Here is a 15,902-nt window from a genome sequence, read left to right as displayed (position 1 = left end):
TCCTCAGCCAGGGCCAGGGTCCCCCAGCCCATCAGTGGGGTGTGTCCCCTTCTCCCCGGACCCAAGCTGGCTCAGCATCCCCACTGTGCCCCAGAGGCCTCTCGTCCCCCCACCCTCATCGCACTGCCACGGCCTCGAGGGAGTAGCCACCCTGCACAGCCCAGCAGGGCTGTCCCACGGCCACACAAAGCCACTGTCCCCTGCTGCACACCCGGCCTTGGGCACTGCTGCCAGACCTGCCTGTCTCTGCAGCTCATGGAGGAAAACCCAGCGGGAACATCAGGGCCCGTAATTCATGGGAACAAACCCGTGAGGTGTAACAGGAAAGGCGGTGCCACACGCCATGCCGATGGCCCTTGTGCCTCCCTGCTGGCACTGCTGGGGACATGAAAGGCACACGGTGCACCCAGCAGGAGCCAGCTTCACCGGGAAGGGCTGAGCAGGCCCCAGGGCAGGCAGGAGCAGGCTGACAGCCTCGGCCGGGCTCGGAGAGCGCCATTACCGCTTAGCCACTAGGGGGAAGTGCAAGGCTGTGCAGGGACGGGTGTGGGAGCAGGAAAATGCCTGGATCGCGGGGAATCGCGCTGTGGGGATGGCAGCACAGGCCCTTTTACTGCTCTCTCTGCGGAGCTGGCCCCTCAGCGCTTGCTGCTGTCTTGCCCCAGTGCAGGTGCCCATGAGGCAGTGGCAGGAAGGGGCACAGGGTCTGTCTGGGCTCCGTGCAAGCTGCCCGCGGTGCCCCTGGCACGGAGACTGTGGACCCTGGCACAGAGGCCGTGGTCTCTCCAGACAGCACCGAAATAGCAGGGAGCAGCCTGCCAGGCCGCCTGCCAGACAGCATCAACAGTTTGGGCCATTTTTAGCAAAGTGGGGAATGTGTGTTGTTTCTGGGACATGCTGTATCCAGGACTAGAGGGAAGCCAAGGGGATGACCCGGCATCCCGGGGGGACAGTGAATGGGAGCACGGGGCTCAGCAGGTCCCAGCGGAGGAGCCCCAGCTCTGGACAGGAACAGCAGTCTCAGGGAGGGCCAGCCAGGGGACGAGGGTTCCCATGGACTGGGCTCCACGGTGCTGCTGGTCTGATCTTGCTGGGAGAGGACAGTGCTGGGCAGCTGAGGGCTCCTGGCCAGCCCCATGGCACAGACCCTGCCAACAGGCCTGGATTGTCACCAGCCTCCTGCTGAGGCTGCTGTCCCAGCCTCCCTGCAACCAGGGCAGCTACAGGGATCTGACAGAGCACAGCTGATAATGAGCCTCTGCTCTATTTTATTCCTGTTTATAGATGGCTAAATATAACTTTGTGCTTATATTTAATTCTTACTGAAAACTGCAAACCACAATCCATTGAGACAGTTTTGGGTTTTTCATATTGGCTGGCTTGCATCAGGTCCAAGAGAGGGAACATCCAGGCTCAGCACAAGGCCTGTAGCCAGGTTAGGTACTGGCAGCGGGTCCCACACAGGAGGGCTGGTGACCACAGAGCAAAGCAGACAAAGCATTGCAGGACTTGTGAGCAGCAGCTTTCTCTGTGCCAGAACACCCCCCAGTCCATCCAGACTGCTGTCCCTGAGCACTGCAGCTGTGGGCACTGCCAGGACAGCCCACACTTGGTGGCAGGTTTTGCTTGTCACCAGGCAGAGCCAAAGGCATTTGATTTGTGCTCCTATCACAAAGCCAGAAGCGGCTTTCTGCATTGGACAAGATCTCCCTCTGCAGCAGGAACAGGAGCCAGCACCAACCTGCAAACCAAGTGTGCAGCACAGCATAACTGCGAGCAAGTGTGCCATGGGTTGTATCAGCTGGTTGTACCCCCAGAGATAAACTTCCACTTCTCTCGTGGCACGGAGGGATAATGTTTGGGAAGATGTTTGATGGACCACTGAAAAATGTATCACTGTGGTATTCCCTGACAACTGAATTGAAAGACCATGAGGTAATTGCAGCAGTACCTGTTAAACATCTCAGGTCCAATCCTCAACTCCTGGCAGCCTAACAAATATCCCAGTCATACATTTTTGGGGTTCAAGTCAAAAGCTGACAGGGGAAGCAGCCTTGTCTTGCTCACACCTGGGGCAGGGGCAGCTGAAAACCTCTCACTCCATAGCAAAAGCAGGTCCAATTTCAGTTCCAAGGTCATTCCCCTCCTTTCATCTCTCAGGAAACTTCGACAGAAACACTGGTATTGCATGCACACAAATGCACATGGTCCTAGATAATCACATTTATAACAAAACAGATCCAACTAGACTACTGTGGTATTTTACTGGGGTTGCATGAGAGGTTGTTTTAAGTCTCAACATTGCATGGAAAACCCATCATCCAAAAAAACTTACAAATATTCTTAAATGCTGGACTAAGGGACTAAGGGCTTGACCAGAACAAGGCAGGCAGTATGCAGTTGTCCTGGGGCTCCTCCCTTCTGCACCTTCTCCTCAGGCTTAAAAATTCACTCTTGCTGACTCCCAGCTCTACATATAAAAAGTTATTTATGTGTTCATTTATACATCTTTTTAGTCCTTCCCAATAGCCAGGTCTTGAAAACAACTCAGCAATTCAGAATGCTGCCATGCCAATACTGGCATTCACTCAGATGAGTTTCCCCTCTCACAAGCACACCAGCTTCCCATGCCCAGTTGCAACATCACACAATTTTTTCCTGGTATGATTTTGGGAACTCGGGTTTGCCAAGGTTCCACCTAGCTAACTTTGAACTGCCCCAGAGCAGCTGCAGAGGAACGCCTCTGCTAGCTGAGGTCCACCTCTGCTTTGGGAAGGAGAAAGATGCAGGGAGAAAGAGACTTGGTTTTGACCTAAAGCCAAAAAGCTTGATAGGTGGGAAGCCATCCTCAGGCTGGAATTACTCCAGTCATTTACAATAGTGCTGGCACATGCTTAGGTGCCTTAAAAAGGAGCTTTCCCCCAGTGCTGCCCTCCCCCTGAGCAGCTTTGCCCTTCTTTGGTGTGGCAGCAGCCTCCAGCCTCCAGGAATGGTTCTTGCAGTTAAAAGGAGAAGCCCAAACTTATTCCACAATAATTCATTTACTAACACACTGAAAGCCCCACGTGTGTGCATTGCTGAGAGCTGCACACACTTTCTCCACCAGCCACTGAAGCATTTCCCAATTTGCAGAGAGCAGCAGCCTGGGCTGGACAAGCACAGCCCTGGCTGAGCAGGCTCTCACACAGGCTCTCCAGCAAACCACTGCTCTTCCAGTTCCTGTCCAATTCCCAAAGCCATCTTTTCCCTGTAAGGCCATCTTCACAAGCTATCCCAGTGGATTATATATCTGTTCCAAAACTTATGTCCAGGAAAAAATTAATGGGAAAACCCAAGTTTTAGGTCAGCATGCGCAATAGCAAGTGGGAACTGCAGTGTCTGAGCTGACAGCTCCCCGTGCCCTCAGGATAGCGATGCAATAGCCAGACTTCACTCTCTAAACAGACTGCAGCAAGCCAACCAGGACTCAAAGCAGCTGGTAAGCATGATTTTTTTTTCCCCCCTCCTTACTAAGTTCAGGAGTTTCTTTTCTTTTGGGCTGAATTGGACAGACTTTTCTGTTTGCAAGAAGTTGTCTTTCTCAGGTTATTCTTATAATAGCCAGAGAGTATTTTAAACCAAGAATAGCTGATTTCCATTAGATTCATACTTCCCTTTTTAGAAATACTATTTAGAGAACAGAACTAAATCAAAAAGTAGTCAGGAACAACAGTGAGAAACTGCATGGCTGTAACAGTGAATATTGCACTGGCACCTGTTGATTCACCTCTTTCCTCCAAGACTCCAGGGAAGATTGGGTTTGCCCAAATCTCCCTGAGTGGCATCAGTTCCTCATCAGAAACCTGCACCACCCATATTTAAGGTGTGAGCCCTCTGGAACATCAGCAAAAACCACACTACGAGAATTACAAAAAGAAAAACCTTTGACATAAGCCAAAGCCCTGATTAATACCCTTTGAGGGGAATTCTCCAGTGGGAAAACAGATGGATTTTTCAGTCTGTTTTGTGCAGAAAGATATGGGGACTTAGAGTATGTAATTTTTATATAGTGCAATCTGAAATTTAAATTCTGAATCACTATATAGCCCTTAGGAATGACATTGTTCTCACAGATGCTACTGTGGTTTCTGCTGATAAATGAATAAGCTTCATATAACAGAGATGTGCCTTTAATACAGCAGCTGCCAAGGCAATCACTGAAAGACACCAGCAGCACAGAGCTCATCTATTTCTTGTTCATCTATTTCTTGTCCAAAAGGTACAACTGACATTAAAATATAGCAAATTATTTCATGTTAAACTGGTGTTAGGCATCAGATGGAAAACCAAAAGGAAATGGGAAAGACCAAATAAAGGGATGTCACTTCTAAACCAGAGTTTAAGCTCCGATCTGGTAGACACAGCTTAAAACTTCCCCTTTGTAAGACATACTTATGCCAGAGAGCTGCTTGGCTTCTCAAGCACAGAAACCACCTGGGCTTGAGTTAAACTGTGGGGATAGAAGATGTTCTTTCCTTGCATATCACAGCACTCTTCACCTGAGAAAGGAGAGCACTGAGTGTGTGATGTGTGGGCACTGATGCTGGGGAGGGCATGGCTCTGAGCCCTCTGGAGCAGAGTGGGCAGGCAGCCCCCAGAAAAGCTTCCCTGCAGCCCTGCTTTGGCTCCTCACACCTGCACTGCTTGTGACCTTACAGGAGGGGTTATTTTGCACCAGTAGAAGACCTGGCTATGGGGCACACCACTAAAATTTAGATGATATTTGAGTTTTAGGCAGCACACCAGAAAGCAGAACTAACCCAAACAAAATCACCAAAACACAGCTCAAGAAACACGATTCTGAGCCAGATTTTTATAGATCACCACCATGTTTTAACACAGTTAGGTGTCCCCAGACAGCCTGTGCTGGATTTGGAGGGGTATGTGCATGAGCTGGAGGGGACCCAGGCAGGGGGGACAAGGGTTTCACTGGGGCAGGGCAAGGTGTGATCACTGTGCACACCTTGCTTAGCAAACCAAGCCACTTTCAGGATTTACAGACATCAGTTTCACTGCTCCATGCTGGTCCCTGGACAATCACTACAGCCCTTCCTGCAAAGGGACGTTTCTCTTCCCAAAGTGCAGGGACACAGGAACACTGCCTAAGGCTCAGGCTGTGCCCACTGGACCTCACAGCACCCTCAGCCCCAAGGCAGGGCACTGGTCCCATCTCAGAGTGCTGGGTGGCTGCTGGATTGCTGGAGCCTGGCTGGGCAGGCATGGATTTGGGAGTTTCTGGATTTTAGGTGTTAGGCACTGCCCACCAAAGCCATTGAAGACAGCTTTTAATTTTGTTTTTTCAAAGTCCCTTCTATATCCTCAAAATCAATATTTTTTTGCAGCAAAAACTGAAATCCTGACAACCTCTTTGTTACTGTTGTGGTTTAACCCCAGCTTGCAACAGAGCCACTCACTCACCCCTGCTACAGCAGAAAGGGAGAGAGAGAATTGCACTGGTAAAAGTGAGAACACTCGTGGGGAGAGATAAGAACAATGTAGTAATTGAAATAAAATAGTAATAATAACAATGAGAAATTTGTAATGGAAAAGAAAATAACAAAGAGTGAAGGACAAGTGATGCAAATGAAGACAGAAGCTCAGCACCAACTGACCCATGCCTGGCCAGCCCCTGAGCAGCAGCCTGGGGCCAGCCTCACCCCTGGTTTAGAGCTGAGCATGATGCCATGGTTTGGAATATCCCTCAGGTCACTTGTCCTGGCTGTGTCCCCTCCAACTCCTTGGGCACCCCCAGGCTCCTCACTGGTGGGGTGAGGAGCAGAAAAAGCCTTGATGTTGTGCAAGTACTGCTCAGCAGTAATAAAACCACCCCTGTGGTATCAACCCTGTGTTCAGCACAAATCCAAAACACAACACATGGACAAAGAAAATTAACTCTGCCCCACCTAAAACCAGCACATTTCTTTAGCTTCCTTTGAAGCAATGACACCAGAGCTAATAAGACATTATTTAAAATATGACATTTGAATAGCTTGTCCAGGAAAATCAACCCTGCAAAGAAATTGCTCCAAAATATTATTTTTCTTGAAAATTACAGAGCTAAGGGACTCTAATTACTATGCTGTTGCTCACTTTTTATTGCCTATTATGCCACTTACAATGCTCCTAACAGGATACCTTTACTATTCCAGAGTATAAACCCTGCCCAGGGAGCAGTATCACACAACAATGGTAATTATAAAATATCTTGTGTTCTAAAAGTCTGACTCAAAGCCCACCAGGGGCTGGGAGCATAGGACAAAGCCAGGCTGGCAGCAGGGTGTCACCACCAAGCTGGTTTTGGGCAGCTGCATTAATTGCTGTGACCAACAAAGCAGGCAGATTAAAAAGAAATGCAATCCTACAGTGCCTAAATACTGCACATTTTGCTTTCCCATAATAAAAACACAATTCAGATGGAAAATAAACTCCAGTATCATACTTTCAAATTGTGGCTCAGGGAAGCTGGGAAGCCTGGCTGTGGTTTCTGTTCGTGTTAGGCAGACCCAGGTGAGCAGGCTGTACGTGCAGTCAGAACCCACCCCTGCCTGCTTCGAGGCTGTAGAGGGTGTGAGAGAACTTTGCAGACCTGTACCTCCCATCAGCTGCTCACTCACCCAGGCTTGAGTCAGGGCTTTTTGTGGCTAATTGAGCCGAGCTTTGCAAGGAGATCAGCCACAGATACCCTGGCATCTGCTGTGCTGGCTCCTGAAACATCTGTGCCTGTGCACGGAGCCTGGGAGGGCTGGGGGAGTAGCTGGTCTTTGCTCCTCTCTGCTCTGGCTGTGCCCCAGGGGCCCAGCTTGGCTCATGGAGCTCACGCGAGCAGCACAAACTGCTTTCCTTCAGATGTACTGCTCAACTTGAGTCTTCTGTGCCTCTCTGTTATTTGCGGGGGGGGGGAAGAGTGGAAGAAAAAGTTCACTTTTTTCTCCATTAACTTTTAAAGTTAACAAAGCAATTGTCCACATCAGGAACCAACGATGAGGGGCCTGGCAGGATTCCTTCTGTGCTCGTTGCTGCTGCTGGCCCCCCACTCCAAAGGGGTGGCTGCCCAGGACACGCAGCCTGACCCCAAAATGCCATGTGCCAACTGGATGGGAGGAGCACCCGGCTACCCTGGCCACAACGGTGTCCCTGGCCGGGATGGGAAAGACGGCAGAGATGGGCTCAAGGGAGATAAAGGAGATGAAGGTTGGTGAGGAGCAGGTGGTATGTCATTGCTCCAGTCCCAATCCCAGTGGGTTTCATGTCTGGTGGGTCCATGCCTGATCTGTATCCAGATGGGTTTTGATTATCTCCTGGGGTGGAGATTCCATAACCCAAGTCAAAGAGTTTGGTGCAGGATTTTTTTCCCAGTTAAAGATGTTTTTGCTGACGTGCTGCTCTCAGCAGCTCTGCACACAGCCAGGGTTGGGGGGTGAGCAGGGTTTCCACTCACTGCCCCAGCCCTGGGGGCTTCTGAGATCCTGAGCCCTTCCTTGGCTCTGCGCTGCTGAGCATAGTACCATAAAGTAATAAATTAGCCTTCTGGGAACATGGAGTCAGATACATAATTCCTCCCTGCCACAGGGGTCCCTGCAAATGCAGTAGGGCAGGGCTCTGCATTTCAGCAGCAGCTTCCAACACACTGCAAGCACAGCTCCCAGTCCCCACTCTGTCCCGCAGGTCCGGCAGGTCCCAAAGGTGAACCGGGCCCAGTAGGAAGCCGAGGCTTTCCCGGCCCCCCCGGGTCTCCTGGAAGTCCTGGAATCCCAGGGCAGAAGGGCAAAGATGCTTTTGTGCACCGCTCTGCCTTCAGCGTGGGGCTGACGGAGCGAAGCCCTGCCCCCAACGTCCCTATCCGCTTCAGCAAGATCTTCTACAACGAGCAGGGCCACTACGACCCCAGCACGGGCAAGTTCCTCTGCAACGTGCCCGGCACCTACTTCTTCTCCTACCACCTCACGGTGTACCTGTCAGATGTCAAGGTCAGCCTCTACAGGAAGGACAAGGCCGTGATCTTCACCTACGACCAGTTCCAGAACAACAACGTGGACCAAGCCAGCGGCTCCGTCCTGCTGCACCTCAGCTCCGGGGACGAGGTCTGGCTTCAGGTGTATGGGAACGGGGACAAAAATGGGGTCTATGCTGACAACCTCAATGATTCCACCTTCATGGGCTTCCTCCTGTACCCTGACCCAGATAACTACTAAAGTAGGGTATGCTGTGTGGAAAAGGAGGATGTGGCTTAACCCTGGACATGTCCTGGGGCACTGGCACTATAGCTGTAATGTATTTACAAAAAATCACCTTTTGCAAGGGCAGTGACTGCCAAGGGGGAACCCTTTCTCCTGTGAAATCACTGAGGTCACACCAGTACTTCCATGGAACCAAGAGTTCACTCCTACCTCTGCTCTTGCTTTCCTGTGGAAACTTCAGCCCAAAGTCAGATACCACTCTTGCCATGTTGTCAAAAACTTGCGATATGGCTTAATGTTCCTTTAAATTTAAAAGTGAGAAGAGAAAAATTGGTTGTATTTAAATATGACATTCTAAATTTCCCTTTTTTAGCCACTTAAATCCATTTAAACCAATTGTAGGAATTTTACTCAGCATTTTAAAGTTTGAGTAGAAGAAGGAAAATACTACTCACAAAAGTAGAGTGCTCTTGTTTTCAGCTGGAGCAGGTGGCTCAATTTTTTGTAACTCCCACTTATTAAGACCTTTGACTTCCACTCCTGGTTTGTTGTCTCCCTTTTTTTAGCCCAGATCTTTGAATATATTCAGGTTATTAACATCCACTGATTTTAATCCTTTGGTTTTCTTTTTATGTTTATCCCCTTTTGTTATCTCTAATGCAAGTTTAGGGCAGGGCTCTTCTCTTGGGATTTATCTGAGAAATCTTGTGAGCACTGGTGAGGCCACAAAACAAAAGCAGCCCGTTGACTCTGTGGTTTTGGGGGTCCCAAGATGACCATGAAGATCCTGTCCCATCTCCCCTGTAAACGGCTCCCAGGTACAGCCAGAGGTTGAGATCTATTGTCCTTTTCCAGGCCCTAAGTGTGCCATAAGCCATGGTTTGCCCACCAGCTGGGCAGAGCTTTGGGTGGTGTTGAAGCCTCCCATGTGGAGTGGGCTCCGGGGATGAACACCCCCATCCCTGCCCCAGCTTTGGCCAAGGTTACCTGCATGCAGAAGAGTGTTAAGGCTGCAATTAGTGTCAATTCCATCAAACTGCTCTCCAAGGAGCTTTCCGGACTTTTAGCTAAAAGAGGATTTGATGGTTTCTCAGATACATTCAAAGAAGACTCCTGCTACTAAGCTTCCGAGCAAGCTAACACAGATCAGAGCTAATGCAGTATTACAAGCACAAAACAGTATTAAGAGCTTCAACTGAAATTACTTGCAACATCATTTTCCACACTCCAGTGAATTACCACACTGCAAATAAAAAACAAATAAAAAGCTCTCTCAATGAGAATGTGTCCATATTTTTTTGTGTGTATTGTTGGGAAGGGCTTGAGGAAAGGGATATACTCCTAGCCTCACCAGGCAGCCCAGGAAATCCTTTACATTTTTTTTTCCAGCAAGGTGGGGGCACTATAGGCTGTGCCACACAGGGGTATCCCCCTTTTCCTTTCTCAAGAAACACTCCACACTCTAAATTTCATCAAGGCTTCAGCATCTCACCACCTTACACTGTATTGCATCCTTTTTGGGTAAGGTGAGCTCTGGTTTCCCCAACTATTTTCACTATTTCCCAACCAAATACCCTGAATCCAGCCTAAATGGCTGTCCAGAGTGAGGGCCTCTGCTGGCCCTGAAGGCTTCAAGCACCCTGGATTTAGCAAAGGTGAAACTGATGCTCAATCTCGTCATGCTAAATTCAGTGAGCTGGGAAAAGCCCTGCTCTTATTGTGGGAATTAATGGGAAGGAAACAGGGCAAAGGTAAAAAAAAACCAACAGAAATCCATTAAAAAAGGAGATTTAAAAATGCAGCACTTGCTGGATCAAATGGTGTAAGAGGCTTAAATTGAAAAGAGCAAGTCAGGGTTTTTTCCACTGTTTTTCTCAAATTTTTTCAGATGGATCTTCAGAAGGCAGGGAAAATTGAAACAGCCAGAGTATTAAGAGGCATTTGGGATAAACATTAGGAGGCTATACAAGTTTAAAGACCAGTTCCCAAGAGGGAGTCAAAACAAATTATTGCTTTCTTTGCTGCCATGCAGCAGGAGAAAACATGCTTACAGCTTTATCCAGTACACCAGCACTCAGGCTCAGACCTTGGGAAAAATGTTAAAGAAAGTCATTAAGGCACTGCTGTTCCAAGTACTGACTCTTCCCCCTTCTCTCAGACTCTGAACTGCACCTTCAGCATGACACTCCATGGGCCTGCATTGCCCATGCATGTCCCAGCCAGGCACCTCAAAGCCCAGCCAACAGTAGCCCAAGGCAAACACCCACCATGGAAACAGGGCTCAAAGCCCTCCCTGCAGGGACTGTGACTGTTTTATGAAGCCTTTCAGCTCAAATCTCTGTAGGATTCTTGCTCAGCTCAGACAAGCACTTTCCCAGCAGACACCAGATTCTTCCAGTTTAAACCACCTCCCATCTCTCCTAGAAGGCAACTGCTCCCAACAGAGACTCAGTCCATCAAGGAATCAAGCACAGACACAGGGCAGGCACCCCCACCTCTGCCCCACTGCAGCCCTTTCCCCTCTGTTCCTGCCTCCTGAGGTTGCCCAGCCCCTGCAGGGGTCTGCATGGGGGTCTCAGCCAGCCAAAACATGCTGGCAAGCTTTGGGAGCAGCAGCTGAGCATGGCCACCATCACCCTGGGGAGTCCTTATGGGCCAGGAGCTCCACATTCCTGCATGTGGGATGGGTATCAGACCTGCACCTCGACAGCTCTGCCACACCAGGGGCATGTGGCCAGGCTGACCATGGGCAGGGACCTGCAGGGCACCATGCTGGCCTTGGGCTGCTTTCAAGGAAGAGCTGCAAACAGGGTCTGGGGGGATAACGAGGTCCTGGGGGATGTGCACAGAGGAGTTCCTAAGGAATCCAGCCTTTTTCCATTATGGTGTTGTGGTTTTACTATCCCTCCATGCTTCATAAACCCCTGGGAGGGCAAAACCTGGCCAACACAGACACATCTCCAAAGCCAGGGCTGGCTCCTGAGGATCACACTGCATGGAACACACAATTATCTTGTAAGAAAAGAGCAAGAATGACACTGGCATGCTGAGAGGGCACTGAATCACCTGCTCTCCAACAAATTTAAGTGTTTTAGTTTGTGGTTTTTAATCAATCCTGACAGCAGATGCCTTGTACAAAGTTACGTCTCACTATTTACTGCCTCTCTGGCAGGTTTAAAAGGATGCTTTTCCCTTTAGAAGCTAATGTACTCTAAAAGGCAGAAAGCAAGAACACTCCCCAATGAAAGATTGAAGTCACTGCACTAACAATTAGGGAGAAATAACACGAAAAGCTGAAGACAGCTGGAGACAGCTGGAGAGACTGACCAGTCTCATCCAGCAGGGAAACCATCTGTAAAAGCATCCAAAGCCCTTTCAAACACAGTTATAGGCTGGTCCTAATTGTGCTTCAACCCCATGTAATCACTTGTGCCAGTAATTAATTGGAATACAAATAGCAGATGCACTAAACCATGAAGAGCTACAAGAAAAAGATAAATTGCTTGCAAGACTTGCATTCCTGAAGTATAAACTCACTAGAGGGTTTTCATCATGGAAACAGGCAGAGGAATTAGGATCAAGTCTGACATTTGGCTAATCAGCCACTCTTCTTCCATACATGAAATGCCATCAGATTTAAAGTGTCTGAAATACTGTGCAGGAAACCAGGGTGTGCCCAGGCTGCCACGTGTATCTCTGACTGTGTTTGTGCTGGGTGTAGGTACCTGATGAAAAGCCTCAGTCTCCATGGGACTGTAAGCCAGCAAACCCACCCTTAGCTCATCCTGGGATGATCAGCCCAGCCCACTGCTCTTTGAGAACACTGGGAAACTTCCTTACATGGAGGCGCAGTTCAACCCTCCAGCCAACCCAGGGGAAAGGAAAGGTTTATTCCCAATGAAATGGAAGCATTAAATGTCAGTATCTATTTCTTCCTGCAGAGATTCCCACCCTCAAGAGAATCTTTGGAATCCCTCCCATAAAAGCAGGACAGATTTATGGAGAGGCATCAGGGAGGGAGGCAGAGAGATGAGACTTGAAGACAATCTTTAATTCCCTTCTGGAGTCAGGCAGGGAAGGACAGGGGGTGTGAACCAACACAGCCAGCTCCCTCTGGGCACCTGTGAAAGGGGAGCTCTGCTAAAGAGGCAGGACAGCACAGCCTCTCTCTCCTTGACAGGGATTTCCAGAGAAGCCATTCTAGTTCTGTCCCATGTCTTGGCAAGTGTTGAAGGCCAAGGTGGATCTGCCATCCCGGATGAGGCACAGCACAGGGAAGGTGATTCCCACAGCACAGCCCTGTACCCCAGCCATGCAGAGGCAGCTCCAGAGCAGCAGGAGGGCAGAAGGTCACAGCAGGAGAGCAGAAGGTCACAGCAGGACCCTGCACTGGGAGGTGAGCACGCCCTGGACAGGAAGCTCTGCTCTCTGGCAGGACAGACCCGCTGTCCTGTGACAGGAGTCCCCTCTGAAGTGTCCTCAGCCAAGCATCCCCAGCTGGGACTCGCCTGGTGGGGCAGCTCCTGTCAGCACCAGGGATGCTTTGTCACATCCCCTTGCCCTGTCACCCACCTCATACACAACATTCTCAGCTGTGCATCTGTTTATTCACAATATTCTAAACAGAGTCCTTTCTTCCAGGAGGCTTTAAGTTTAAATGAGTTTGTACAAGATCACCTAAACCTTTTTTCATAAATAAGCAAGCAGAATTCACAAAATAGTCGCATTTGTGAATTTTAAAAGCTTTGAAAGACACTGCTCCTGTCTCCCTCTGCTCTGAACTCCTCATAGAAGCTTAAATAAAAGGTTTGTAGCATGGGTCAGGATTCTAGCCCTGCTGCTTGGCAAAGGCCAACTGGAACAAATATAAAAAGCAAACTCAAAAAATAAATAAACTTGAAAGCAGAAAACAAAGAAGCAAATCTTCGTGCTTAAAGCCACCCCTGCTGCTGAGGACTGACTTGCATTGTGCTTTTCCAAAATACCCTGATGTGACACTGGCTTTCCAGCCCCATCACCAACAGGGACTTCAGGGAACAGGGCAGCACTGTCATCTGCCCAGCATGTTCTCGTGTGTTCAACAACTGCACATTGAGAGCAGGAAGATGCCTGCCAGCTTCTCAACACCCCTGGGAAGCAGGAAGAAGTCCATTTATTCATCTAAATGAATTCCTTCTTTATCAAGAAAAATACCTTCCACTTCAATTACTGAAATAAAATATTAAAAAGAAAACCTTTTATTCCCTGGAAGTTAACTCAGCAAAAAGCCACTGAGGAAATCCACTATTGCCACATTAGGTTTGAGCTTGCCTGCTCCTGCTCACATGAAGAGCAGTGGAACCCTGGATACTGGATAAGCTGCAAACCAGCTCAGAAGCAGCACTGCAGAAATATTATGCACAGATGACAGCCAGCTTCCTTTAGCATGGCAACTTTCTCTCCCTCACAATGAGTGGATTCTTTTCAGCTCAAAATAGATTGTACATTTTATTTCCAAAGAATGTACTGGGACAGTCTGCAGCTCCCTGCAGACAGAGCTGTGGCCTGTTGAGAGTATGGAAGGGAACAAGCTGACATTTAAGTGTTTTGAAGGAATTGCTTTTCATCTGTGCTGCACCACTGGCTACACCCTTCTAAGGCATTTTAGCATTTAGGACCTCATCCTGCCAAGTCTCAGCTTTATGGATTGCCAGCTGTCCCACTGCAATCACTGGGACAATTCACAAAACTATTCAGACTTTACTTGAATGTTGAAATACTCAGCAGTACCCAGCAGCTTCTAAATGAATACACATCAGACTAAATTGTGCATATTGCTGTTCAAACAGCCTTGTGCCCTAAGAAACACCTCCTATGTGAGGTGTCAATCTCCACAAAAGGGACAGGAATCAAAGCTCAAGAATTAATTGACCAAGGCAGTCAAATGCTGCTTACATCCATTTTTATTAGAGATTTTGACATCTTGTGATTATTTCCTGACAAAAGGCTATTGCCCCAGACTAATTATACTGAAAGCCTTGACAAGTGGGAACACAGCAGCAATGTGAAGCTGAAGGGCATTTTGTTCTTCATCTACCACTGTTCCAGCAGGGACCCCAACAAACCACAGCTCCTGGTGGAAGTTTAACACACTGACAGCCCTCTTTGGAGAGATGATGGGATGCACACCCTCAGTCTCACTGTGCAGGAGGGAGCTGCATAGTGCAGACAGCTCCGAGATGCATGTTTGGCAATATCCCAACTCTGAATGTTCCTTTCATTTCATCCCAGCCCAGGAGACCCACACAGGTATCAGACGGAAGGACTGGCAATACCCATGAACCCCCGGTAGCTACAGCCAGAGCGGCATTACCTGCACACCCAGGCAGCTCCTGGGATTCCAGTTTTCCACAGCTTTGATTAACTCACACACTGTTAAACACTGCACAGACGAAGTTCCCTCTCCACAGACACACACACACCTCCCAGGTGCCAGCAGTACTATTGATGCTACTTTTCCACATAAAACTCTGAGTTTCTGGAAATGTTCACAAAAAGGTGTTAGCTCGACCTACCTTGAGTGGATAGTTACATCCTCCCAGGATGAAAACTGCTGGACCCAGTTCCAGAGGGAATTCCATGTTTTGATCAGGTGAGATGTTACACAACCAGAACCACTCACCATTAGCACCTTCAAACCAACGTTCACTGAGGTTTCAGACATCTTTAGAGAACACCATCCATACTGAAGAGCAGCTGTCCTAGGAGGGTTTGTGTCACAGAATATGCTCCTGCTGCTGTGATCAAACTTAAAGCTCAAGTTTCTTACAACTTAAGGAAGAAAATAAAAACCAAAGAACTATCTACAAAACGTTGACAAGGATGTATTCCAAAACCAACCATACCGAGGAATCAGCAGAAGTAAATAAAAGAGCAGAGGACAGTTGCTTCTTGAATTTTATTTCATCTTTTGCACCTGCCCAAAATGCTGCCTCCATTTCCTGGCAGCAACTCATTTCTCAAAAGATAGTTTGGAGTAAGCACAGACAGTCCAAGCCCATTTGCCACCACTCAGATTGCTTTACCTCAGTCCCAGTGAGCCCAGGCTCTCAGCAGAGCCAGCACCAAAGGGAAAGGCACTGCCTGAGCAGGGCTGCTCCCCCAGGGACACAGCACAAGGTCAGGCACAGGCAGAGAACACGTCAGTGCTGATTTACAGCACCCTGCAGGATCAGACACAGGCCCTGCAGAAATCCACAGCAGCACAACCAAAAGACACAAAATCCTACTGGCTTTATTGTGCTTATTTTTTTTAAACTCAGTGGTTGGAAGAGTTACTGTTAGATTTAAGATTTCCTTTTTGAAGGCAAACTAAAGAAATAAAAATGTGACAGATTATGTTTCCCTGCAAGTAAAATTTAAGTAGTGTTAACTGTTTAAAGAAAGATCAGTATTTAGTCTGTGATCAATTTATGGAATACAGATTGCATTTGTGATTAGAGAGGATTACACTCTCAACTCTGAAAAAAAATACACTAAAAACTCACTTGTTCCTTTCATTCTGAGATTCAGTTTGGTCACTGAAGGGTAAGAATGAAACATTTTTATGTCCTGAAAAGCTTATGTCAAAATGTGAACCAGTATTTCAACAACCTGGCTCATATACACTGTACCTCTAAGCACGAGTAAGTGCATTAGCTTCTGTAG

The 15,902-nt window shown here is 48.3% G+C and overlaps 1 protein-coding gene across 2 annotated transcripts; it reads left to right on the top strand.

The window, feature by feature from the left end:
* The first annotated feature begins 3,066 nt into the window (after window positions 1–3,066).
* ADIPOQ (adiponectin, C1Q and collagen domain containing) lies at window positions 3,067–9,499 on the top strand. 2 transcript variants are annotated; one of them, XM_039728003.1, is made up of 4 exons: window positions 3,067–3,478; window positions 6,189–6,228; window positions 7,011–7,230; window positions 7,705–9,499. In XM_039728003.1, exons 2-4 carry the CDS (start codon window positions 6,226–6,228, stop codon window positions 8,229–8,231), a joined length of 750 nt encoding a protein of 249 aa, XP_039583937.1. In that variant the 5' UTR covers window positions 3,067–3,478; window positions 6,189–6,225; the 3' UTR covers window positions 8,232–9,499. The 2 variants fall into 2 exon arrangements, with proteins under 2 accessions (XP_039583937.1, XP_039583938.1); XM_039728004.1 differs by lacking the exon at window positions 6,189–6,228 and having other exon boundaries at window positions 3,069–3,478.
* The last annotated feature ends 6,403 nt before the right edge of the window (window positions 9,500–15,902 follow it).

The sequence above is a fragment of the Passer montanus genome, unplaced genomic scaffold (genome assembly GCF_014805655.1).
Source record: "Passer montanus isolate IOZ18808 unplaced genomic scaffold, ASM1480565v1 scaffold63, whole genome shotgun sequence".
Classification (NCBI taxonomy): domain Eukaryota; kingdom Metazoa; phylum Chordata; class Aves; order Passeriformes; family Passeridae; genus Passer; species Passer montanus.
This window is presented reverse-complemented; position numbering and strand designations above follow the sequence as displayed.

What these genes read in the sequence shown, in the direction of transcription:
- ADIPOQ (XM_039728003.1), top strand. An exon ending in GGGAGATAAAGGAGATGAAG is followed by an intron (nt 7,231 to 7,704) that starts GTTGGTGAGGAG and finishes TCTGTCCCGCAG; the next exon opens with GTCCGGCAGGTCCCAAAGGT.